A 24,904-nucleotide genomic window follows, 5' to 3' on the forward strand; every position below is an offset into this window, starting at 1 on the left:
CTCCGTACTAGTCACGTCCCTACTCTGCTGCCTCTGTTTCCCGGGCCTCTTGGCTGTCGCCGGTACGTTCACATCCGCGGAGGGTGGTTCTTCTTCCTGTGTTGTCGGGATATCCCTATCACAGCCACGCACGACAGATCAACCATCATAGGAACAAAATTATCCGGCATACCAAGGAAAGGAAAGTAGTAGCAAACTGCATTGCTAGGAAGACAGCAGATATCACAGAAAAATATTGAGCCGAAGAACCATTTGGCCGGGTCCGGATAAGATTGTGCCTTCAATACTTGGCTGCCGTCAGCATTTGAAATCTCAAACTTGATAATGGGGAAAAGGTGTGCACAGACTTTATGGGCGAGGAAAGAGCAGCCGCCTTGTAGAGAGCATCTGTAAAATTGAGATGGAATAGTAATGGTTTGTGTTGAAGTTCGCCTACAAACTTTGACATTGAGATACGAGTCTGGTAGTATATAAGAGGGATAGTGTCCCCACCAGTTTTTTCCGGAGAATTTATTTGCAATGCAATACTACAATGGAAAATGAAAGTTTTGGAAATTTTGATTGTAGACATTGAATAGTCCATGCATTGACCTGGAAGACTTTGACTTTTATGATTTTCACTCATTAAAATATGATGCTTGCAAGTTGTATATAGAGTGATATTAGAGGTATGATTAAGAAACAGAATCATACATATACAAACCAGACAATATAAGTGATGGGTGTTGTCTTTGTTGCTAATGCTATGATCATTGTGAGCATCTGCATATTGTTGAGCAGTAATGTAATTGCATCTAATGTTTCAGATTCGAACAGAGAAATGAAGGCGTTGATGAATTTTGGATGGCCTTATATCAACTCCACTGCTCCTCACTGCCATTGGATAGGCCTCACTTGTGATGATCGTGGCCGCGTTGCAGAGTTAAGCCTCAAATCTCGAGTAAGATGCAATACGAGTAAAGCTTGGAAATGTCATGATGTTGGCTATTTGGATCCGCTTGTTTTCACATCACTCACTAGCATTCATCTCACCTCATGTGGTCTCTATGGAGATATCCCACCACAAATAGGTTACCTCTCCAACCTAACTTATCTCAATTTGTCGAATAATCAACTCAATTCCCAACTGCCTCTTTCATTGGCAAATCCGAGTGAGTTACGCGTTCTAGACATTTCTGATAACTATAACATTTATGGTGTCATTCCACCTGAAATAGGTAGCTCATCCAAACTTACTCATCTCAATTTGTCCTACAATCGTTTAGAGGGCCACATTCCACCCACACTGTGGCGTAAATTTGGGAAGGAATCGTTCCTCGGGAATCCCATGTTACTACAATCAATTGATTCTGAAGGAGAAAGCAAACATATAGATAAGTCAGTTAGAATCTATGTTGTAATAGGATTTGGCTGTGTTTTTCTTCCTTCAATATTACTTGGAATATGTTTCATAAGCAAGAGAGCACCAGCATCAAACAGTCATGATCTAAGACAAGATCTAAGACATGGTGACATATTCAAGATAATAAATGAGTAAGTTAAAAGTATGTTAAATGAGTAATTAATTTCAAGCAACAAAGTCTTCACTGCACCTTTATTCTAGAGGAAGACAAGGATGCAAGTATTAATTTAATACTATGACTTTATTGAAAAACTATATTATTATTATTCGGCATTGTCGACTAAGTACATTAAAGATTTATAACTATAAACTTCATTTGCTTGCTTCTTAGATTTGGTATCAACTAATGAAATTTTTATTTCTCAAGTTAAATTAAAAGTTTAAAGATATTAAGACTTCTCTCTTTATGATGAATAAACTTTAAGTTGCACGAATATATATGGCAATAAAAAATTTAAAAAAATATATTCTCTTTACGTTTAATTACTTAGCACGTCTTCTACCTCAGCAATTCTTTAATTTTTTAATTGCTAATTTTGGGATGGTCTCTAATATTAACTGGGACAGACCTACAGTTCAGCACGATCCATCAATATATGCGGGTTCATAGATTAAATTGAGCTCTAACACATCTTTTTCAATTCAATACCAGACCCATAAAAAATCCAACTAATCGAATAGTCCTAATCCAAAGATCAGTTCAAACACTACAAAAAAAACTCACCAATTAGTGACGGATATTTCCGTCACTAACCAGTGAATTTTCTTTACTTAACAGATTAGTGACAGATCAAGTTTTGGCAGATCCGTAATTAATCTGTCACTAAAGTTACTGTGATGGAAATTATAGGCGACTGCTTCGCATTAGTGATGGATAAATCTGTCACTATTAGTGACCGACACTAGTTGTTGGCTATTGGATACTATCACTATTTTCCGCTTTTTTTGCAGTGAAATACGATCCACAATTTTATCTAATTTTAACATATTTTTTATTGGTAGGACGCTTAGCGAGACTAACTCATTTCAATATGTCACAAAATCTACTCTACAGTGAGTTGCCTATTTCAATGGCAAATCTCACTGAATTAGAAATTTATCAAAACTTGATTCACGGTGCCATTCCCTCTGGAATAGGAAAGCTCAAGCAGTTGGTTGCTCTAGATTTGAGCAATAATTCCCTCAACTATCACTCAATTAACAAGTTTGAAAATCTTGAAATTGGACATCAACAGGTTGGAAGGTGGGGATAGTAAGTCTTCCTTCAATAAAAAAAAAATTTGAGTAGGAACTCAATCAAAGAACAGATACCTTTTCACCTTGGAGATGTTGCTGCTCTGAGTTTACAGAATATTGATCTTTCTTGGAACAATATTTCTGGTGGAGTCCCTCAATCTGTTTTACATTTCAGAGGTATCAATTTGTCTTACAATCATTCTGGCATAAGTTTTCGATAGAATCATTCTTTGGCAATCCCAAGTTACTTGTTCCGACTACTCCTAATGTGATGGAGGAAGCAAAACATCGAAAAAGATCAGTTATCATTTATGCTGTAGTAATAGTATTTGGCTGTGTTTTTCTGTTCTCAATTTTCTTTGGAGTCTGTTTCTTAAGATAGAGGGCAGCATCATCCACCACACCTGATCTCAAACATGGCCACATATTCAAGATTTGGAACTTCGATGGCAACATCGCCTATCAAGATATCATCCAAGCAACACAAGACTTTGACATCAGATACTGCATCGGAACTGGAAGAAGAGAGTAAATGTATTGCAAATGTGTCTTTTATACTGCATCGGAACTGGAAGAAGAGAGCATGTTTCTCATCTATGACTATATGGAAAGAGGAAGTCTCTTTAGCGTGTTGAAGTATGATGAGCTGAACTGGAAGAAGAGAGTAAATGTATTGCAAATGCGCTATCTTACTTGCATCACGATTGCAGCCCTCCTATTCTACACAGACACATTTCAAGCAGCAACATACTCTTGGATTCAGAGTTTGAAGGTAGTTTATCGGATTTTGATACAGCTAGATTGTTGGATCTACATTCATCCAATCAGACTCTACTAGTCGGGACTCGAGGCTATATTGCACCAGGTTTAAATATTGCTTACCATACCACATCTTCAATTAACACATTAACTCTATCCATGAATTTGATGATGCCATGTTTATTGGTTGCAGAGTTGGCCTTCACAATGGTGGTTACAGAAAAATGTGATGCATACAGCTTCGGAGTTTTGGCATTGGAAGTCATGTTTGGAGATCATCCAGGGGATTTCATTTCCTCCATGACGATGGTGAAGAGATCCACGCAGTTTGCTCCAAACATGATGGTGCAACAACTCATGGACAAGAGGCTACCATCTCTAGACGAAGATGTAAGAATGTCGAGGAAAATGCATAAGCTGTGATCCAAAGTTGAGGCCGTCAATGAAGGAGGTGGCTCAGGAACTCGTTAAGCACCCACCACAGCTGCCAATGCCATCCCGTTCCATATCAGTGCTTCATCTCATGTATTCAGATTGAACTCACTGCATCCTTCTTCTTATATACTACTCCCTCCGTCCCTTATAATTTGTCACCATTTGACCCGGCACGGATTTTAAGAAATGTAATAAACAGTTTGTTGAAAAAGTTAGTGGCTTGTGCGTCCTACTTTTATACTCCCTTCGTCCACAAAAGATGTCACACTTGTGGGACGGCACGACATTTTAGGAGGTTTTGTTTTGTGTGTTAAATGAAGAGAGAAAATAAAACTTTTATATTCATGTGAGAGAGAATTTTTTTCAAAAATGAAAATGTGACATCTTTTGTGCGACAAACTAAAAAGGAAAGTGTGACACCTATTATGGGACCGAGAGAGTATATTAGTTTTATAATAGAATGTGAGTGGGAATGAGTTAGTGGACTGTAGGGTCCACTACAAAAAATGGTAAAAGTGAAAGGTGACAAATTTTTAGGGACGGACAAAAATAGAAATATGTGACAAATTTTCAGGGACGAAGAGAGTAATAAATTTACAGGGACAATATTGTCATTGTTTTTACAATCAAGATCAAATATATGTTGATATATGTGCATGTACTCATAAACTAACAATAATAGGAGTGTGGCTTTAATATAACAAAATAGAACTAGAAAGAAAATGAAAATATAATAACTGATTATTTTTATATAAAGATAAAAGGAATAAAGTTTTTTGAACTAGAAAGAAAATGAAAATATAATAACTGATTATTTTTATATAAAGATAAAAGGAATAAAGTTTTTTGAAAAATAAAAAGTGACTGTCTTAATTGAAATAAGCAAAAAAATAAATTATGAGACAGAAAATGGAGTACTAATTAAAAGCAATAAAGCTAACAACTCTGTGAGTTGGAATTTTCTATGATATATCTTTCCTTAAATATTCAATTGTTGAGAGTAAGTGTAATATATAGTATCTTAAAATATCAAATACTCCATTTTTTCCCATTTTGGTCTATCATACATAGTTTGTCTCATTTAACTTTTTATCATTTTTTTAGTGGACCACATACGTCATTAACTCATTTCTACTCACATTTTATTATAAAACTAATATATAAAAGTAGGACCCACATCCCACTAACTTTTTCAACCCACTTTTCATTACATTTCTTAAAACCTGTGTCCGGTCAAAGTGAGACTAAGATGGAGGGAGTAATAGGTTTTCAGATTAGAAAATAATTTTGTGGAATATCTTGTAGACTTGCCCCTTGTAGGTTGGGTTGATTAATTATGGTTAATAGTGACTTGAGTATTGACTTCTAAGTCCAAGTCAATGGCAATTGACCGTTTACTTCAATTCTTACTCTCTCCTTATGTTCGGAGCATTTTTTATTTAGCATAGTATTTTTTGTAATTTTATTTTGTAGGTTGTGTGGAAAAAATAAAAATTATAAAGAAAATAAAGTAAAAAATAATGTTTTGATTTTAAATAATATGTCCATAGAGTTTGATATTATAAAAAAGAAAATGTGTCATTTAAAGTAATACAAAAAAATAGTACTATAATACAAACAAAATAATTAAACCAAAATAAATACTAGTATATCAGTCCACATAATATAGTCTTATTTTCTCTTTTGGTATGTCCACAAAAATTATGCTCTATTTATTTATAGTAACTTTTTATCATTAATAATATGAGCCACAATTTTCTAAAACTACTTCAGTCACTTTTGTTATAGTTTTTATACTAGAAATCGTCTTTAATTGAATACTGTAAACTCTATATTTTATTTTCCAATGGAATAAAACAGATCATTTTTGTCATAATGTTGTTATGTTTTACATTTAATGGATGCTTATTGCATATTTAAATGTATGAGCAACGTAACTAAGTCTAAGTCTTTGTTTTAGTACACCAGTTGTGAGCGTCGTCCACTTTAAGGTAACACGGTCAGTCCTGAACAAAGAAAAAGAAGAATTTCACAACCTAGATAAGCCTAGACTACCTATCATGAAAGGTTGCATTGTCAGTCCGCATATTTCTAAGTCTTACAGGAATAAGATGACATTGGTGTGGTATATCACTGAATTGGATCTAACAGCAAGACGAGTCTTTATGCTATCTACTGAAAGACGAGGTCTTGATAATTAATTTCTTAATTAATGTACGTTAGCATTGAGCATACGATATTGATTATGAACTACTTTGACTTACCAATAGGTGCGGATTTTTCGTAACCCAATATGCCTAGTACATTGGGTGGTGGTGATTCATATCTAGCGGTGCTAGGATTGCTATTACATTAAATCGTGCGCGAGGAGAGTCACGTTTGATAACGTCCACAAGAGGAGCTCGAAACAAGGTTTTATTATTTGGAACCTAGTTAGTTGGAGTTTGATTACTCTATGAATAATAAATAAGTGTTTCTTGTTAAGTCCACTCTTGGAGTTTATAACTTGTTGATTAATTAAGTCCATAGTAGACATTGATTAATTAATGGACATTTCTATCTTAAGCATGTGAAGTTAATGGCAAATAAATGGAAACCCGGAATACTTGTAATTTTGGATTTGGACGGGTAGTGCAATATTACTTCTATAGTGGTGATCGTAATATTCCAATATAAGCTTATATTAAATTGTGGGTTCAATTTAATTAGTAAAAAGCTAATTGAGGGAGGCCATGTCCAAATTCATCCATAGATCCATGAACTGGCCCAATATGTGACTAATATAAATAGGAGAATAAAGGAGACAAAAATACACTTGTATTTTATTAAAATTTTCGTCCCCCTCCTTACACATATAGGGGACGATTTTCTCTCCTCCATGAAAAAAGTTTTCCGTCTTCTTTTTTTAAGTCCTAGTAATCTAATAAGATCAGACCATCCTGATATTAGATTATAGTCCGGCAACCAGTCAGAAGATCTATGGTCTAGTACTCAAGATCTTCATGAGGAGACGAAGCAAGCCATCTTCGATTCTTTAGTGAATCAACGAGGTAAATTGGCTAACTCCGTAGCAAGCATATTTTAAGCATTGTTCGTGCTAAAATGTGTATTAAATTCAAGTTATGAGCATGATGCATGTGAGAATTACGCGAATAGATTTTGTCTAAATAATCTGCTAAATAGATCAGAATTTTATGTGATCTGTTAGAACGCGCGTTTCCGCTGCCAACCCCAACAATTGGTATCAGAACCAGTCTTTGGCTATGATTATTTGGATTTAAATTTCGCGAAATTCATGTTTGCATGTGTTATTTGATTACGAAGCATGTTCTTGGTGTTTATGTTTATATTTTATGCACGTTGAACTCAAGAACTATCGAATCAATGAACTTGAATTTTTTGACCGTACGAGACGTGCGATCGAGAGAGGGTTGTCGATTGAGTGGGAGCCGAGGGTTCACGATCACGGGGCGACGCGCAGACGAGCGAGGGATAGTGCGCGCCGCCGGCCGAGACCAACCCTAGGCGGCACCGCTCCAAGATCGACGATAGGCGGCGGCTGGCGCGGTGTGGTGGTTCGTCCGAGAACCACCGAGACACCACGAGCCGCTAGGCCAGGAACCCTAGGCGGAAGGGCTGAGAGGGGAGGGCGATGCTGGCCGAGAGCAGCCGCGCCACCGCGCGAGCTGCTGGCCGAGAGCGCGCACCACCCTGCAAGCCGAGGCATGCCGAGACGGAGTCAGCGGCTGGCCGAGAGCGAAACGCTTGTGCGTGTCTCGCTGGCCGAGAGCCGAGACACCGACGAGCCGGTGTGCGAGTCTCATGGCCGAGAGCAGGCCCACCTGGTGCGCGCAGCTGGCCGAGGACGGAGGCGAGAGGCTGGCCGAGGAGACGCGCCACCCCGACGCGACTCGCTGGTCGAGAGCAAACGCACAACCTGTGCGTGGGAGGCCGAGACGTTGTGTGCGTCATGATCCGACGATGAACTCGTCGAATTTTGTCTAAATAATCTGCTAAATAGATCTGAATTTTATGTGATTCGTTAGAACACACGTTTCCGCTGCCAACCCCAACAACTTTTTGTCTATATATCTTTTACATTATTAATTTTGTTCTAAAACTCATACTAGCAACTACTAAGAATAATTTTTATGGGCGAAGGTAGTATACAAAAGTACTTCAGATATTTTCATGACATCCTAATTACTCTAGCTAGTAATCATATTTCCATTACATGGTGACAATTTGATTGCGTGGATATTTTCCTCATTCTAGCGTAAAATGTGGAGTAGAATAAAAGCGTAGAAAATATAATAACGCGTGGGACTGAATGATGATGTTGAAACTTGTTAAGTTTAATCAGGAAATAATTATATTATATTATATATAGAGTGATGATATTGGAGGTACAACTACTAGATCATATATATAAAGATGTGTGTTTTGTTGATGCTGTTCATCACCACACTAATGTTGAGTAAAGCAGTAGCAATGAATGTTTCAAATTCGAGCAGAGAATTGCAAGCATTGATAGATTTTAGATGGCCTCACACCAACTCCTCCTCCGCTCTTCACTGCCACTGGGAAGGCATTACCTGTGACGATCATGGCCGCGTTGCACAGATAAGCCTGCAATCTCAAGTAGGATGCACTGGTGGACTTTGGTGTCACGATGTTGGCTATTTGGATCCGCTTGTTTTCACATCCCTCACTAGCATTCATCTGAGCTCGTGTGGACTCTATGGCATTATCCCAGAAGAAATAGGTTTCCTCTCCAACCTATCTTATCTCAATTTGTCCAATAATCAACTCGATTCCCAACTGCCTCTTTCATTGGCAAATCTGAGTGAGTTACGCGTTCTAGACATTTCTCATAACCATAACATTCATGGTGTCATTCCACCTGAAATAGGTAGCTTATCCGAACTTACTCATCTTCATTTGTCACACAATCTACTCCAAAGTGGGCTGCCTCTTTCACTATCAAATCTCACTAACTTAGAGGTGCTCCTCATTTCTTCTAATAGCCTTTTCGGTACTGATGAATCCGCGAATTTCTGATGGTGATGAATGCACGAAAATGCAGATCACGACACAGAGATTTTACGTGGTTCGATTTACTGAAGTAAATCTACGTCCACGGGAAGAAGGGAGGGCAAGATTGTATTGCTTGATCTGGGATTACAGCTTACAACACAGACTTGCTATATGATATTTTATCTCTAGAGAGCTTCCAACCCTTTTCTATCGGATCTAAGTTCTATTTATACATTGAACTAGATCGTGGCTTGCATCACCACTAATGATGGTTGTGGATGTCGTGGAGGTCATGGAGATCCTGCATGGGTCCACTACCTCTTTGTTTGGTCCGCTTATCCCGCATGAGATCCTGCATGATTTGACACCACTAAATAGATCGTGTAGTGGTCATGAGATCCTGCATGGGTCCACTATCTCTCAGTTCGGTCGAATACTGAGACCGAACTGCTGAACTATTGCCGAGCAGCTTTTGCCGATCTGAGAGTAGAACTGATTGGTCGGCTTTTACCGAGCTGTAGGCTGGGGCCGAACTCTTTGGTAATGCCGAACTGATACTCTTCCTTGGGCTTTGGGCTGATGGGCCGTCACTGCTATTGGGCTTGTTTAGTCCGTACTCCATCACTACCCCCCCCCGAAAAGCGAAGTGAATCACTTCGGCGAAGCGAGTCACTTCGGCATTCTGGATAAAGGTACGGGGGAGGCTGACGCTGAAGCAGACGAGGAGAAGGAAGCTGAACCTCACCGAGAAGGCGGAGACGAAGCTAGCGGAGTATGATTTCGTCTTCCTTCTCTTAGTTTAGTTTCTTCCTTCTTGTAAAACGGCCTTGAAGCCCTTGTGTAGAAAAAAAAATTTTCTTATGAATGAAAAAATTCTTCTTTCTGCTCTTGTGTCTTCGTATAGCCTTTCGTACTCTCTTACTCCTGTTGTGGTTTACTACCTGCTCGGTAAGCTGAAATGCCGAACTGACGTAGCTGCTTTGTATTCTTAACTCTCAAGGAGCTGGAGGTACTTCACTGGAAGCGGCTGTACTCTTCGGCTTTAGACGAAGCTGAGAAAAGAGCTATAGCTGACCAGATGAAGAATGACGAACTCTTGGCTCGTTCAATGAAGCTGGAGGCCGATAATAAGGACTTAGAGTCCGAAAAGAAGGATCTGGAGGCCGAGCTGAACACTGCCGTCGCTGAGAGGACTGCGTATGAGGATTTCATCTGCAGGCGTGGGGGAATGACCATCTCTGAAGTTCAAGAACGAGTTGACGAACTGTGGGAGGAATATCATGTACTCCGGAGGAACAATGCGCTGGAGAGCTCGGCTTGCCAACAAGTCGTGAAATCATTGCGGCGCTGGGCTTCTCGGTACGACATAGTTCTTTCCCGGCGTCCCTCAATTGAGAGATTCCTCAGGCATTTCCCGCCAACAGATGCTAGTACTCCAGCTCAAACCTCTGATTCTCTTGCTCAAAACCGTACTCCAAGTCAGCAACGAACTCAGGGACAACCAGAGACGTCAAGTCGAGGACGGACTGAAGTTCGCGGAGGAGCTGTGGTTATGAGTGAGCAAGATCGGCAAATGCTTCGTGAAGAGACTCTTCGCCGCCGAGGTGCTAGGGCTTCTCGGGCTCAGGGAAGAGGCGGTAGGTCGATTAGAGTATCTCGTCGACCTGCTTATTCTTCAGCTGCCGAGAACGCCCGAACTCGGCTTCACGAGGATTTTGTGAATAGATGGCTCAACTTTAGCAACCCTGGACAGTAGGATAGTCCTTTGTAATAGCGTAACGCCATCTCGTAGGGTAGCGGAGTTGTGTGCCGAACAAGATTTGAAAAATGAAATTTTGTTTTCGCTTCTAACACTGTGTATTTACAGCTTAGCGAAAAAATTTCATCGTACTTGTCCTCGGTCTTATGAAGTAAACTTCTTTGACCGGACTCGTCTTTGGTCTGATGAAATAAACATCTTTGACCGGACTCGTCTTTGGTCTGATGAAATAAACATCTTTGACCGGACTCGTCCTCGGTCTGATGAAGTAAACATCTTTGACCGGACTCGTCTTTGGTCTGATGAAATAAACATCTTTGACCGGACTCGTCTTTGGTCTGATGAAATAAACATCTTTGACCGGACTCGTCTTTGGTCTGATGAAATAAACATCTTTGACCGGACTCGTCTTTGGTCTGATGAAATAAACATCTTTGACCGGACTCGTCTTTGGTCTGATGAAATAAACATCTTTGACCGGACTCGTCTTTGGTCTGATGAAATAAACATCTTTGACCGGACTCGTCTTTGGTCTGATGAAATAAACATCTTTGACCGGACTCGTCCTCGGTCTGATGAAGTAAACATCTTTGACCGGACTCGTCTTTGGTCTGATGAAATAAACATCTTTGACCGGACTCGTCTTTGGTCTGATGAAATAAACATCTTTGACCGGACTCGTCTTTGGTCTGATGAAATAAACATCTTTGACCGGACTCGTCTTTGGTCTGATGAAATAAACATCTTTGACCGGACTCGTCTTTGGTCTGATGAAATAAACATCTTTGACCGGACTCGTCTTTGGTCTGATGAAATAAACATCTTTGACCGGACTCGTCTTTGGTCTGATGAAATAAACATCTTTGACCGGACTAAGCTTGTGTCCTAATTTGGCGAGTTTTATCGCTCGGATCGGACTTTCCGTTGTCCTAATTTGGGGATCGGACTTTCCCTTGTCCTAATTCGGCGAGTTTTATAGCGTGGATCGGACTTTCCCTTGTCCTAATTCGGCGAGTTTTATCGCGTGGATCGGACTTTCCCAGTTAACCGAAGTGGTCTTATGCAGTAAACCTCTTTGACTAGACATGGTCGTCCTCGGTCTTATGAGGTAAACTTCTTTGACCGAACTTGGTCGTCCTAATTCGGCGAGGTTTATCGCGTGGATCGGACTTTCCCTTATTGCAGTTCGTTTCAGACGAAGTGCTTATTTCTTAAGCCGAATTGTGGTCTTGTATCTTCCTGAGAAGCTTGGACTCACAATCGTTGGCTTATTGCAGTTCGTTTCAGACGAAGTGCTTGTTAAGCTGAATTGTGGTCTTGTATCCTCCTTGGAAGCTTGGACTCACAGTCGTTGGCTTGTTGCAGTTCGTTTCAGACGGACTGCTTGTTAAGCTGAATTGTGGTCTTGTATCCTCTTTAGAAGCTTTGACTTCACAATCGTTGGCTTATTGCAGTTCGTTTCAGACGAACTGCTTGTTTAAGCTGAATTGTGGTCTTGTATCCTCTTTAGAAGCTTTGACTCACAATCGTTGGCTTGTATATGTTCTAAGAAGGGGATCAGCCTTCGAAGAACAAGATACCTCAGTAACATTTGTAAGAGACGACACGCACATAGCCTTAGGACCGAACTAGACACAAGACTGACAGACCGGACTGTCTCTTACAAATGGAACTTTTTGAGGTTGGAAACGTACCATGTTCGGGGTACTTGTGCTCCTGACACGTGAGTCAATTTGTAAGACCCTTTGCCGAGGACTTCTGACACCCGATATGGACCTTCCCATGTGGGTTCGAGTTTGCCCAGCTTTTCTGCTCGGCTTACTTCGTTGTTTCTCAAGACGAGATCTCCCACTTGAAATTGCAGCTTTTTCACCCTTTGGTTATAATACCGGGCTACTTGCTCCTTGTACTTGGCTGCTTTTATGCAGGCCAATTCTCTTCTTTCTTCGGCCAGATCTAGTTCGGCTCTCAGTCCGTCCTCATTCAGTTCTGCTGAGAAATTAAGAGTTCAGGGACTGGGTATGCCGATCTCAACCGGAATCACGGCTTCAGTGCCGTACACCATCGAGTTCGGCTCCGGTGTGACTTCGGTCATTTCGCCTGCCTCTGACTCCGGCTGCTTTGATTGCTATGCTTGATGGTGCCGATCTGATTGCTCGGCACTTTTAAGCGCAATCTGCAGTCTTGCTCTTTTTTGATCACCTCGGATGACCGCTATCCCTCCTTTAGTGGGGAAGGAGTTCGGCGAAGAAGCCTCTGATCGCTATGATCGGGCTTCTTTTTGTCTTCTCTAGATGAGCTGTCTAAAGACCGTTTTCGACGGTCTGCCTCATCGGCACGAGAAAACTGGTCCGCAATGTCCCACATCTCTTGAGCTGTTTGCGGACTGCATTCCACGAGCTTTCTGTAGAGAGCTCCGGGCAGGATTCCATTTTGGAATGCCGAAATGACAAGTAGATCGTTAAGATCATCTACTTGTAGGCATTCCTTGTGGAATCTCGTCATGAAGTCGCTGATCTTTTCGTCGCGACCTTGACGTATAGAAAGCAGCTGAGCCGAAGTGCTTCGGGCTTCCGCTTTCTGAAAGAACCTCCTGTGGAAAGCATCCATTAGATCTCGGTAAGATCTAATGCTGTCTAGGGGGAGGCTATCGAACCACCTTCTCGCGTTCCCGATAAGCAGCTCGGGGAACAGCTTGCACATATGGACCTCATTGAGACCTTGGTTCGCCATATTATACTGATAGCGTCCCAGGAAGTCATGAGGATCCACCAACCCGTCATAAGTCATCGACGGAGTTCGGTAGTTCTGTGGAAGGGGAGTTCGGGTGATATCGTCCGAGAACGGAGTCTTCAATGCTCCGTACATGGCGAACCCGACATCTCTTCGGTGTGGAGGAGATGGAGATCTCCTGTGATTCCGGTACCGAGGAGGAACAGGAACATGTCGGGGTTGAGGATTCTTCTTTCTGGAAGACACGGCACTACTGCGGTAGTGACTTTCATGTCTGGATGAGGAAGGAGAATCCATCGTTTTCGTCTTCGGTTCTTGGCTCTTTTGCAGGAAGGCTAAAAACTCATCCTGCTTCTCAGCCAAGAACAGCTTGACAGCCTCATTCAAATCAGGCTGCTGGGAAGACTCGGTGTGTGGACCTTTTGAGCGGCTTGTTCCTTCATCGTGAAAACTGGAAGTAGATGTCTCCCGAGGCTGTTTTCCGGACCTGCGGGCTGGACTAGCTTCCTCATGGTTTTCATGAACGGTATTACGGGTAGTGTGTGATCTGGTATGCATTTTTTTGGGGTGGAAAAAGGGTCAAAAATTCGCTTTATCACAAATTTGGTTCTCTGTTTCCCACAGACGGCGCCAGTGATGAATCCGCGAATTTCTGATGGTGATGAATGCACGAAAATGCAGATCACGACACAGAGATTTTACGTGGTTCGATTTACTGAAGTAAATCTACGTCCACGGGAAGAAGGGAGGGCAAGATTGTATTGCTTGATCTGGGATTACAGCTTACAACACAGACTTGCTATATGATATTTTATCTCTAGAGAGCTTCCAACCCTTTTCTATCGGATCTAAGTTCTATTTATACATTGAACTAGATCGTGGCTTGCATCACCACTAATGATGGTTGTGGATGTCGTGGAGGTCATGGAGATCCTGCATGGGTCCACTACCTCTTTGTTTGGTCCGCTTATCCCGCATGAGATCCTGCATGATTTGACACCACTAAATAGATCGTGTAGTGGTCATGAGATCCTGCATGGGTCCACTATCTCTCAGTTCGGTCGAATACTGAGACCGAACTGCTGAACTATTGCCGAGCAGCTTTTGCCGATCTGAGAGTAGAACTGATTGGTCGGCTTTTACCGAGCTGTAGGCTGGGGCCGAACTCTTTGGTAATGCCGAACTGATACTCTTCCTTGGGCTTTGGGCTGATGGGCCGTCACTGCTATTGGGCTTATTTAGTCCGTACTCCATCAGGTACCATTCCTTCTGGAATAGGGTACCTCCTCCATTTGATGGTTCTTGATTTGTCCAATAATCTACTCTGTTCCCAACTGCCTCTTTCACTGGAAAATCTCACTAACTTAGAGGTTCTCGACATTTCTTATAACTATGACATTTATGGTGTCATTCCACCTGAAATAGGTAGCTTATCCAAACTTACTCGTCTCGATTTGTCATCCAATCAACTCCATAGTGATCTGCCTCTTTCACTGCCAAATCTCACTAACTTAGAGGTTCTTGACATGTCTAATAACCATGGCATTTATGGGGTCATTCCACATAACATAGGAAGTTTATCCAAACTAACTCATCTCGACTTGTCATACAATTCACTCAAAAGTGAGCTGCCACTTTCACTATCAAATCTCACTAACTTAGAGGTGCTTCTCATTTCTTCTAATAGCCTTTTCGGTGCCATTCCTTCTAGAATAGGGTACCTTTCGCATTTGAATGCTCTTGATTTGAGCTTCAATGACATCAATTGCTATCTGCCTGCAACTATGACCCAGTTAACAATATTGGAAATCTTGAAATTGGATAGCAATAGGTTGGAAGGTGTTTTTGAAGCAGGAATACACATGCTTCCTCGTATCAAAACCATAGGCCTCAGTGCGTGTTCAATCGGAGGAAGGATACCTTCTCAGTTGGGAAATGTTGGTAATGCACAGTTTCTCAATATCGATCTTTCTAGGAACCAACTTATTGGTGAAGTCCCTGAATCTATTTCAAGTCTTGAGAGAATCGATTTGTCCTACAATAATTTAGAAGGTGAGATTCCAGCCAACTTATGGCGTAAGTTTGGGATCGAATCGTTCCACGGAAACACCAATTTACATCCTCCGGAGGAATTTTCCTCCAGGATTACTGTGGAAATGATTTATTATCTAATCTTTGTGTTTTTTATATTATGTGGGATCTATTTCATCTTCTTCACAAGGGATAGGAAAGGTGCCTCCTCCTCAGTGACACCTCATCCCAAACATGGAGATATATTCAAGATTTGGAACTTCGATGGCAACATGGCATATCAAGACATCATTGAAGCAACACAAGACTTTGACTTGAGATACTGCATTGGAACTGGAGCATATGGAAGCGTCTATAGAGCTCTACTGCCCACTGGAAGAGTTGTTGCCGTGAAAAAACTTCACAGATTTGAAGAAGATAATCCTACCTTCGAATCATCTTTTAGGAATGAAGCACAGGTTCTCTCTCAAATTCGCCATCGCCATATTGTCAAGCTTTTTGGCTTTTGTCTGCACCAACGGAGCATGTTTCTCATCTACGACTACATGGAAAGAGGAAGCCTCTTTAGTGTGTTGAGGGATGAAGACGAAGCTGTGGAGCTAAACTGGAAGAAGAGGGTAAATGTGGTGAAGGGCATTGCCAATGCCCTATCTTACATGCATCACGATTGCAGCCCTCCTATTCTACACAGAGACATATCGAGCAGCAACATACTCTTGGATTCAGAATTTGAAGGTTGTTTATCTGATTTTGGGACGGCTAGATTGTTGGATCCAGATTCATCCAATCAAACAATACTCGTGGGAACTCGGGGCTACATTGCACCAGGTATGCATCATAACATCGTTTCAAGTAGTCATTGTTTTCATACTGATGGCATGTTTGTTATCCGCAGAGTTGGCCTTCACTATGGTGGTTACAGAAAAATGTGATGTGTACAGCTTCGGAGTGTTGGCATTGGAAGTCATGTTTGGAGATCATCCGGGGGATTTCGTTTCCTCCATGATGACGACGAAGAGATCCACACAGTTTGCTCAAAACTTGATGGTGCAACAACTCTTGGACAAGAGGCTACCATCTCTAGAGGAAGATGTAAGAATGTCGAGGGAAGTGATTGCAGTGGTCAAAACAGCTCTGAAATGCATAAGCTGTGATCCAAAGTCACGGCCGTATATGAAGGAGGTGTCTCAGGAACTCGCTAAGCACCCACCGCGGTTGACAATGCCATTCCGCTCCGTATCTGTGCTAGATCTCATGCATTCAGGTTGAACTCACAGCTGTCTTATTCCCTATAATAAATTTACACATGCTCAGTAGCCATATGAAAATACCTCTGTTTTCCTCTGTTTCCTTAGTCTTTTCCTTCTTCGTGAACAATGCTGTGATATTTTCTATAATCATCATCAAATGTATGTTGGTATAATATATTATTGGGACTCTTTACATAATATATGTGATTTAATACTGTCACATTTTACAGCAGGGAACTTCATTAGTTCAACCACATGGAGTGTTGGTTCCACTAGATACATTCTTTTACTCTGTTAGTTTACAAACTAAGTTATTTTACTTAGCTTAGTCCTATGTATATTGCATTAATAGTAAAAAATTATTATAGATGCATGCTTATACAAAAAATTTATTAAAATTAGAAGAGCTTTATAAACACAAGATCTTCCAAGTCACATTTTGGAATATTTGAAAACTTGTGTTGTGATATTAGTACAAATTTGTATAGTAGATAGTTTAGTAATATTACATGAAAGTCCAAAGTGAATGCAAAAACCTTGATTTTGGAATAAGGGTGAAATATTTGTGATGTGAATATTCAAAATGTGGGGAAAGGGAAATTTGAGTTATGTCCAACACTCCGATTTTCAAAATGTAGATTTGTGTTCAGTTTTACTAGTAATCTGTTTTATATACTCCAGAAAGAGAAAGAAAGCACCTGAACCTGAGGGGAGACATGGCGACATATTCAAGATATGGAACTATATGTTGATATATGTGCTTGTAATAAACCAACAATAATAGGAGTGTGTGTGTCTTTGTAATAAAACTCAAAGGAAAGTTGCCTCTTTCACTTCCAAATCTCACTAAACTACAGGTGTTGGATATTTCTGATAACTTCATTTCCAGTGCCCTTCCGATTAGACATAGGAAGCTTATCAGACTTGATTATCTTGATTTGACCTAATTTCAATTCGGCTCATTCAAAGCTACTAATTAATTGATTACTCTTTCAGTCCAATTCAAGATTTAATGTTTTTTTAAATTACATGAGATTTTAATTAGGTGAAATTGTTGAATAAAGAAAATGAAAAGATAATAATTGATTATTATTATATAAAGATAAATGGAATAAAGTTCTTTTAAAAATAAAAGGTGGCCATCTCAATTGAAATAAGCCAAAAAAATTAAATTGTGAGACAGAAAATGGAGTACTAATTAGACGGAATAAAGCTAACAACTCTGTCAGTTGGAACTTTCTATGATATATCTTTCCTTAAATATTCAATTGTTGAGAGTAGTGTAGTATAGTATCTTAACATATCAAATACTAATAGGTTTTCAGATTAAAAAATAATTTTGTGGAATATCTTGTAGACTTGCTCCTTGTAGGTTGGGTTGATTAATAATGGTTAATAGTGACTCGAGTATAGACTTCTAAGTCCAAGTCAATGGCAATTGACCGTTTACTTCAATTCTAACTTGGGGCTATATGTTTGGAGCATTTTCTATTTAGCACAAGATTTTATGTAATTTTATTTTGTAGGTTGAGTGTTGAGAATAAAATAAAAAAATTAATGTTTTCATTTTAGAAAATATGTCTATTAGAGTTTGATATTCTAAAAAGAAAAATGTGTCACTTAAAGTAATACTAAAAAATAGTATAATACAAACACATAATTAAACCAAAATAAATACTACTCCCTCCGTCCCGCACTACTCGCACTTATTTCCTTTTTGGGCGTCCCAAGTTACTTGCACTCTTTCCATTTTTAGTAAAAAATTTCACCTACAGCCGTCATTTTTGACTTTCCTATACACTCATTCCTTAATCTCCGTGCCGAAAAGGAAATGAGCGAGTAGCCAGGGACGGAGGGAGTATATCTGTCCATAAAAAATTATTCTCGATTTATTTATAGTAAGTTTTTATCATTAATAATATGAGCCACACTTTTTCTAAAACTATTTCAATCACTTTTTCTCTATATATCTTTTATATTATTAATTTTATTTTAAAACTCATACTGTCAACTACTAAGAATAATTTTTAGAGACGAAGGTAGTATACAAAAGTACTTCAGATATTTTCATGACATCCCAATTACTCTAGCTAGTAATCATATTTCCATTACATGGTGACAATTTGATTGCATGGATATTTTCCTCATTCTAGCGTAAAATGTGGAGTAGAATAAAAGCGTAGAAAATATAATAACGCGTGGGACTGAATGATGATGTTGAAACTTGTTAAGTTTAATCAGGAAATAATTATATTATGCAATATAGAGTGATGATATTGGAGCTACAACTACTAGATCATATATATATATATAAAGATGTGTGTTTTGTGGATGCTCTTCATCACCACACTAATGTTGAGTAAAGCAGTAGCAATGAATGTTTCAAATTCGAGCAGAGAATTGCAAGCATTGATAGATTTTAGATGGCCTCATACCAACTCCTCAGCTCATCACTGCCACTGGGAAGGCATTACCTGTGACGATCATGGCCGCGTTGCACAGATAAGCCTGCAATCTATAGTAGGATGTGATGATCAAACTTGGTGGTGTCACGATCTTCACCATCTTGATCCGCTTGTTTTCACATCTCTCACTAGCATTCATCTCACCTCATGCGGTCTCTATGGATTTATCCCAGAAAAAATAGGTTTCCTCTCCAACCTATCTTATCTCAATTTGTCCAATAATCAACTCAATTCCCAACTGCCTCTTTCATTGGCAAATCTGAGTGAGTTACGCGTTCTAGACATTTCTGATAACCGTTTCATTTATGGTGCCATTCCACCTGACATAGGAAGCTTATCCAAACTTACTCATCTCAATTTGTCACACAATCTACTCCAAAGTGAGCTGCCTCTTTCACTGGAAAATCTCATTAACTTAGAGGTTCTTGACATTTCTCATGACCGTGGCATTCATGGTGTCATTCCACATAACATAGGAAATTTATCCAAACTAACTCATCTCGACTTGTCATACACTTCATTCAAAAGTGAGCTGCCTCTTTCACTATCAAATCTCACTAACTTAAGAGGTGCTTCTCATTTCTTCTAATAGACTTTTCAGTACCATTCCTTCTGGAATAGGGTACCTCCTCCATTTGATGGTTCTTGATTTGAGCTTTAATTATTACATCAATGGCTCTCTGCCCTCAACTATGATCCAGTTGACAAAATTGGAAATCTTAAATTTGGATAGTAATAGCTTGGAATGTGTTTTTGAAGCAGGAATACACAGGCTTCCTTCTATCACAACCATAGGCCTCAGTAGGAATTCAATCCACGGAAGGATACCTTCTCAGTTGGGAAATGTTGCTAATGCACAGTTTCTTAATATCGATCTTTCTTGGAACCATCTTTTTGGTGAAATCCCTGAATCTGTTTCACGTTTGCATGGAATTGATTTGTCCTTCAATAGTTTGGAGGGCCACATTCCACCTGACGTATGGGATAAGTTTCCGATAGACATGTTCAGAGGAAACCCGAAGTTAATTCCTCTAGTTGCTCCTAAGGGATCAAGCATTAAGGTTAAAATTATTTGGTATTTACTCCCTGTGGTTGTGGTTTTCATATTCTGTGGGATCTATTTAATATTCTCCAAAATGGGAAGGAAAGAAACCTCCAAAGTCACACCTGATCCCAAACACGGAGACATATTCAAGATTTGGAACTTCGATGGCAACATCGCCTATCAAGACATCATCCAAGCAACACTAGACTTTGATTTCAGATACTGCATTGGAACTGGTGCTTATGGGAGCGTCTACAGAGCACAACTTCCCACTGGAAAAGTTGTTGCCGTTAAGAAGCTTCACAGATTTGAAGGAGATAATCCTACTTTTGACTCCTCTTTTAGGAATGAAGCCAAGGTTCTCTCTCAGATTCGCCATCGCCATATTGTCAAGCTTTTTGTTTTTTGTCTACACCAACGGAGCATGTTTCTCATCTACGACTACATGGATAGAGGAAGCCTCTTTAGTGTGTTGAAAGACGACGACGAAGCCGTGGAGCTGAACTGGAAGAAGAGGGTAAATGTGGTGAAGGACATTGCAAATGCCCTATCTTACATGCATCATGATTGCAGCCCGCCTATTTTACACACAGACATTTCAAGCAGCAACATACTCTTGGATTCAAAGTTTGAAGGTTGTTTATCTGATTTTGGTACTGCTAGGTTGTTGGATCCAGATTCATCTAATCAAACAATACTCGTGGGAACTCGGGGATATATTGCACCAGGTTTGCACACGATAACATAGTTTCAAGTAATTGTATTCATGACAATGACATGTTTGTTGGCTGCAGAGTTGGCCTTCACAATGGTGGTTTCAAAAAAATGTGATGTGTACAGCTTCGGAGTTTTAGCATTAGAGGTCATGTTTGGAGGTCATCCGGGGGATTTTGTTTCCTCCATAACCATGATGAAGAGATCCACGCAGTTTGCTCAAAACATGCTGGTGCAACAACTATTAGACAAGAGGCTACCATCTCCAGATGAAGATGTAAGAGTGTCGAGGGAAGTGGCTGGAGTGGTGAAAACAGCACTGAAATGCATTAGCTCTGATCCGAAGTCGAGGCCGTCAATGAAGGAGGTGGCTCAGGAACTTGCTAAGCATCCACCACGATTGCCAATGCACTAACACTGAGCTCACAACTGCCTAAAACCGCTTCTTCTTGAATAAAGATTAAAGGTCTTGGTGTATCTATTTTTGTAGTATCTATGACGATGTATCTGCGTAATAGTTGAATAGTTCCACTCTTAACATATTTATAAATTGCATGCTTGTATTAAACTCTAAAATCTTGCTACAAATTTTCCACACTTCATTTGACATTGCACCAAGTCATCTAGATGGATATCAGAAACATATACAACAAGCTGAGGCCAGCAACTACCTCAAGAGCATCTAATTAATTCTTCTAACTGAAAGGGCAAATCTTTGAAGACAAGAACCATAAGCATCAACTAAATAAATGACAGGGCAAATCCTTGAAGTTTGGAAACACTAACCATAACAAAAAGTGGGAAACGGTAAAAGTTTCAACTTGACAAAATAAGTGAATGTGAGTAAATATCACATAAAAACTGGTCAGTTAGAATTTACTAATGTAACACAATTCAAAACTAGGATAACATCTTGAAACACTCAAGAAGTCTTAAAAGGAGTATTACATGTCAAAACACATCCAACCCAAAAAACCTCTTGACTCAGTCTATGTTCTTCAATCACCCTTTTTTCGGAAGGAGCAGCCCTCGGTGAGGCGGGCACGGCCTCCAGTAGGTTGGCACAGCACCGTCTGGCAGTTTCCGCATACAACAACGGTTTGGGAATGGCTGAAAACGGTGGTTCTGCAAATACATAACATTTGCATACATAAATTAACAGCACACATCAACCAAAACTACAAGCATTTTATCATCCACCAACAATTGATTCACAATATCATAATTTGTTTTTAAAATTTAATAATATTGAAACAACTTACATGTTGAAGCAACCCTGGCACTTAACATCCTACAACAATCACAGAAATCCCCAATTAAAATCTAACAGAAATCAATAACGCAAAAAAAACGAAAATTTTAAAAATTAGATAACGATTATTACCATGAAGAATGAGTTTGGGGATTGGACGAGACGCTTGAGCTTGTGCTTCCTCTTCTCGAGCTCAACCGGTGGGTTTAGCAAATCGTAATCATTGGATAGAACCTATCAACAAGCAGCAATTGATTGATTAAAAAGAAAACAACGCAATAATCAAACCAAATAAATCGGAAATTCGTCATGAAACGAAAAAATTCGCAATAACACTGAATCGAAGGACGTACCATCTTTGCCGTAGAAAGTGGGATCGCAGCGAGAAACTGGAGAGAGCTTCAAGCAGCTGCGGAAAGTAATGGCGAAGATCAAGCTAGGGTTTTGGTGATTGAATTATATATTAATAGATTGGGCCGACCACTGATAATCTTCGTCGGCCTTTCTTTTTGTTAGCCCAATTGAAAATTGGATACGTTTTTTCAAAGGTTTTCCCAATTTTAAATGTTACTACAAATTGTTAGTGAATTTAAAAATTCTTATTTATTGCTTGATTTGATATAGAATGTTGTACCTATTATTAAATGTAAATGGAAGTGTTGGAAAAATTAATAGAATGTTGTACCTATTTTTGTGTGTTAATTTTATGGAGTAATAAATATGAGTAAAATGAATTAATGAGATAGTGAGATTCATTTATCAAAAATAGTTAAAGATAAATTTATAAAATAATGAAATAATAATAAAATATACTTTTTTCGTTTCATAGTAGATGTCACACTTGGGATATGGCACAGGATTTTAGAAGAGGTTATTTTATGTGTTAAATGATGAGAGAAAATATAATTTTATAATTGATGTAAGAGGGAACTTTTTCTAAAAAAGGAAACGTGACATCTTTTGTAATATAAACTAAAAAAGAAAATGTGACATCTGCTATGAGAGAGGGTGTACTATAAATATATAAAATAAATGAGAAGAAGAGGATAACTTAATAATTTGATTAGACTATCTTTGTCCAATTTTCAAAGCATATAGCTTAACCTACAAAAAAAATTGGTTTAATTTTCATGACGTAACATAGGCTCTAGGATGGGCCTCTCCGGGCCAACAAAAATAACACGGGCTCATTTTTAGTACTCTCTTTGTCCAAGATGTCCACATTTCTATCTTAATTTGTTTCATTTTCATTTTCTATATTTGAAATTAAATCTCTCTCTTCTCACTTCTTTCTTCTTATTAAAATATTCATTCAATTTTTCCAGTCTACTTTATTACAAATAACTAGTCCATCTAAAACTTCATGTCACTTAAGAATGTGGTCATCTTCGAAGGAATATTCATATACTGTCAAACAAGTGAATAAGAGCATATAAAAGCTCTTATCTTGTCCATAAGTATGACAAGTATTAGCATATTAACAAAAATAGAACCAGTAACAAGTATGGTGAACTTAGAGGGTTATGTATTAATGGATTGACCGACCACATATGTTGTTTTTCGGCCTTCTCTTCTGTTGGGCCAATTAAAGATTGGAGCACATTTATTTCATATGTCTTCATAATTTAAAATCTCAATCTATAATAATGTTGTATGCTTCTATTTATAACAAAAATTAGTAATATTTTAAAAAACATTGAAGAATTGATGTGACATGCCTCAAGTTAATACCATCTCCATCCAACAATAAGAAAGACATTTTGTCATTTCAGTCTACCCACAACAAAAATCACTTTCACTTTTACCATAAATAGTAAGTATACCTAATATTCCACCAACTTATTTCACTCACATTTTATTATAAAACTAATATATATCATCTAACTTATTCAACTTACTTTTCTTTATATTTCTTAAAATCGTGCTCATATTAAATGTGACTCCTATTATAGGACGGAGGTAATATTATCGAAATTCAATTGTACAATCTAGTTTTTTCTACTATGAGGTTATGCATAGGGTTGTGATCAATTGAGATTTTTTAGCCTAATTGAGAATTGAGATGCATTATTAGCCACTCATTTTTATTAAATGAGTGGTCCAGAATTTACCACATAGAAAATATTTTTACATTAATTAATTGTGAAAGGGCAGAATGGTAATTTCATCATACATTTTATTTAATAAATATTTTTTTATTTTTTAAAAAAAATTAAATTTTTTTTTCGTTTTTTATTTTTTTTATTATTTTTATTTTTTTTGTCAACTACATATACAATTCATGTCAACTACACACATATAATGTCAACTACATATACAATTCATGTCAACTGCACATATATAATGTCAACTACATATATGATTCATATCACCTATACACATATAATGTCAACTATAAGCTGTTGACATTTGATGTGCAGGCTATTGACATTTGATGTGCAGGGCTATTGACATTTGATGTGCAGGCTACACATCGTAGTTGACATCGCGTGAAAATTAAAAAAATTAAAAAAAAAATTAATTTTTTTTAAAAAAAAATTTAAAAAAATAAAAAAATAAATTTTTTTTAGTTGTTGACATTTGATATTCTGGCTATTGAAATGAAATGACGATAATACCCTTAGTTGATATAATCTACTTGTAGTTGACATTTCAAAATGAGTGGCTGAAAATGCATCTCAATTCTCAATTAAGCTAAAAAATCTCAACCTAACAAGACCCCATCCACGCCTCAAGTTACCTTTAACGCTCATCTACAAATAATTGTTTTATTTAATTTTTATTAT

General features: G+C 38.7%; 5 protein-coding genes and 1 pseudogene across 5 annotated transcripts; 5 read left to right on the forward strand and 1 right to left on the reverse strand.

Annotated features, from left to right (window-relative positions):
* Positions 1–718: 718 nt before the first annotated feature.
* Positions 719–1,537, forward strand: LOC121779246 (receptor-like protein 31). Its single transcript, XM_042176562.1, has one exon. The coding sequence runs from the start codon at positions 719–721 to the stop codon at positions 1,535–1,537; it is 819 nt and encodes a 272-aa protein (XP_042032496.1).
* Positions 1,538–2,472: 935 nt separating this feature from the next.
* On the forward strand, positions 2,473–3,820 carry LOC121779247 (MDIS1-interacting receptor like kinase 2-like). Its single transcript, XM_042176563.1, has 4 exons — positions 2,473–2,637; positions 3,021–3,166; positions 3,349–3,503; positions 3,591–3,820. Exons 1-4 carry the CDS (start codon positions 2,473–2,475, stop codon positions 3,818–3,820), a joined length of 696 nt encoding a protein of 231 aa, XP_042032497.1.
* Positions 3,821–8,266: 4,446 nt separating this feature from the next.
* Positions 8,267–9,089, forward strand: LOC121779248 (receptor-like protein 31). The gene is made up of 3 exons (XM_042176564.1): positions 8,267–8,836; positions 8,919–8,944; positions 9,059–9,089. Exons 1-3 carry the CDS (start codon positions 8,267–8,269, stop codon positions 9,087–9,089), a joined length of 627 nt encoding a protein of 208 aa, XP_042032498.1.
* Positions 9,090–14,532: 5,443 nt separating this feature from the next.
* LOC121778358 (MDIS1-interacting receptor like kinase 2-like) lies at positions 14,533–16,860 on the forward strand. Its single transcript, XM_042175691.1, has 2 exons — positions 14,533–16,220; positions 16,288–16,860. Exons 1-2 carry the CDS (start codon positions 14,573–14,575, stop codon positions 16,659–16,661), a joined length of 2,022 nt encoding a protein of 673 aa, XP_042031625.1. The 5' UTR covers positions 14,533–14,572; the 3' UTR covers positions 16,662–16,860.
* A 2,115-nt stretch (positions 16,861–18,975) lies between these two features.
* Positions 18,976–21,442, forward strand: LOC121779303 (annotated as a pseudogene).
* A 245-nt stretch (positions 21,443–21,687) lies between these two features.
* On the reverse strand, positions 21,688–22,599 carry LOC121779304 (40S ribosomal protein S27-2-like). The gene is made up of 4 exons (XM_042176607.1): positions 22,472–22,599; positions 22,251–22,352; positions 22,129–22,157; positions 21,688–21,991 (listed from the first exon to the last, which is right to left on the reverse strand). The coding sequence occupies exons 1-4, from the start codon at positions 22,472–22,474 to the stop codon at positions 21,865–21,867; spliced, it is 261 nt and encodes an 86-aa protein (XP_042032541.1). The 5' UTR covers positions 22,475–22,599; the 3' UTR covers positions 21,688–21,864.
* Positions 22,600–24,904: the final 2,305 nt, after the last annotated feature.

This window comes from Salvia splendens, chromosome 19 (assembly GCF_004379255.2).
Source record: "Salvia splendens isolate huo1 chromosome 19, SspV2, whole genome shotgun sequence".
NCBI lineage: Eukaryota > Viridiplantae > Streptophyta > Magnoliopsida > Lamiales > Lamiaceae > Salvia > Salvia splendens.

What these genes read in the sequence shown, in the direction of transcription:
- LOC121779246 (XM_042176562.1), top strand. Translation starts at nt 719, where the DNA reads ATGGGTGTTGTCTTTGTTGCTAATGCTATGATCATTGTGAGCATCTGC.
- LOC121779247 (XM_042176563.1), top strand. Translation starts at nt 2,473, where the DNA reads ATGGCAAATCTCACTGAATTAGAAATTTATCAAAACTTGATTCACGGT. An exon ending in ATCGGAACTGGAAGAAGAGA is followed by an intron (nt 3,167 to 3,348) that starts GTAAATGTATTG and finishes TCACGATTGCAG; the next exon opens with CCCTCCTATTCTACACAGAC. An exon ending in TCGAGGCTATATTGCACCAG is followed by an intron (nt 3,504 to 3,590) that starts GTTTAAATATTG and finishes TATTGGTTGCAG; the next exon opens with AGTTGGCCTTCACAATGGTG.
- LOC121779248 (XM_042176564.1), top strand. Translation starts at nt 8,267, where the DNA reads ATGTGTGTTTTGTTGATGCTGTTCATCACCACACTAATGTTGAGTAAA. An exon ending in CAAATCTCACTAACTTAGAG is followed by an intron (nt 8,837 to 8,918) that starts GTGCTCCTCATT and finishes ACGAAAATGCAG; the next exon opens with ATCACGACACAGAGATTTTA. An exon ending in ACACAGAGATTTTACGTGGT is followed by an intron (nt 8,945 to 9,058) that starts TCGATTTACTGA and finishes TTTTATCTCTAG; the next exon opens with AGAGCTTCCAACCCTTTTCT.
- LOC121778358 (XM_042175691.1), top strand. Translation starts at nt 14,573, where the DNA reads ATGGGCCGTCACTGCTATTGGGCTTATTTAGTCCGTACTCCATCAGGT. An exon ending in TCGGGGCTACATTGCACCAG is followed by an intron (nt 16,221 to 16,287) that starts GTATGCATCATA and finishes TGTTATCCGCAG; the next exon opens with AGTTGGCCTTCACTATGGTG.
- LOC121779304 (XM_042176607.1), bottom strand. An exon ending in CCCCAAACTCATTCTTCATG is followed by an intron (nt 22,158 to 22,250) that starts GTAATAATCGTT and finishes TGATTGTTGTAG; the next exon opens with GATGTTAAGTGCCAGGGTTG. An exon ending in TGCCAGGGTTGCTTCAACAT is followed by an intron (nt 21,992 to 22,128) that starts GTAAGTTGTTTC and finishes ATGTATTTGCAG; the next exon opens with AACCACCGTTTTCAGCCATT.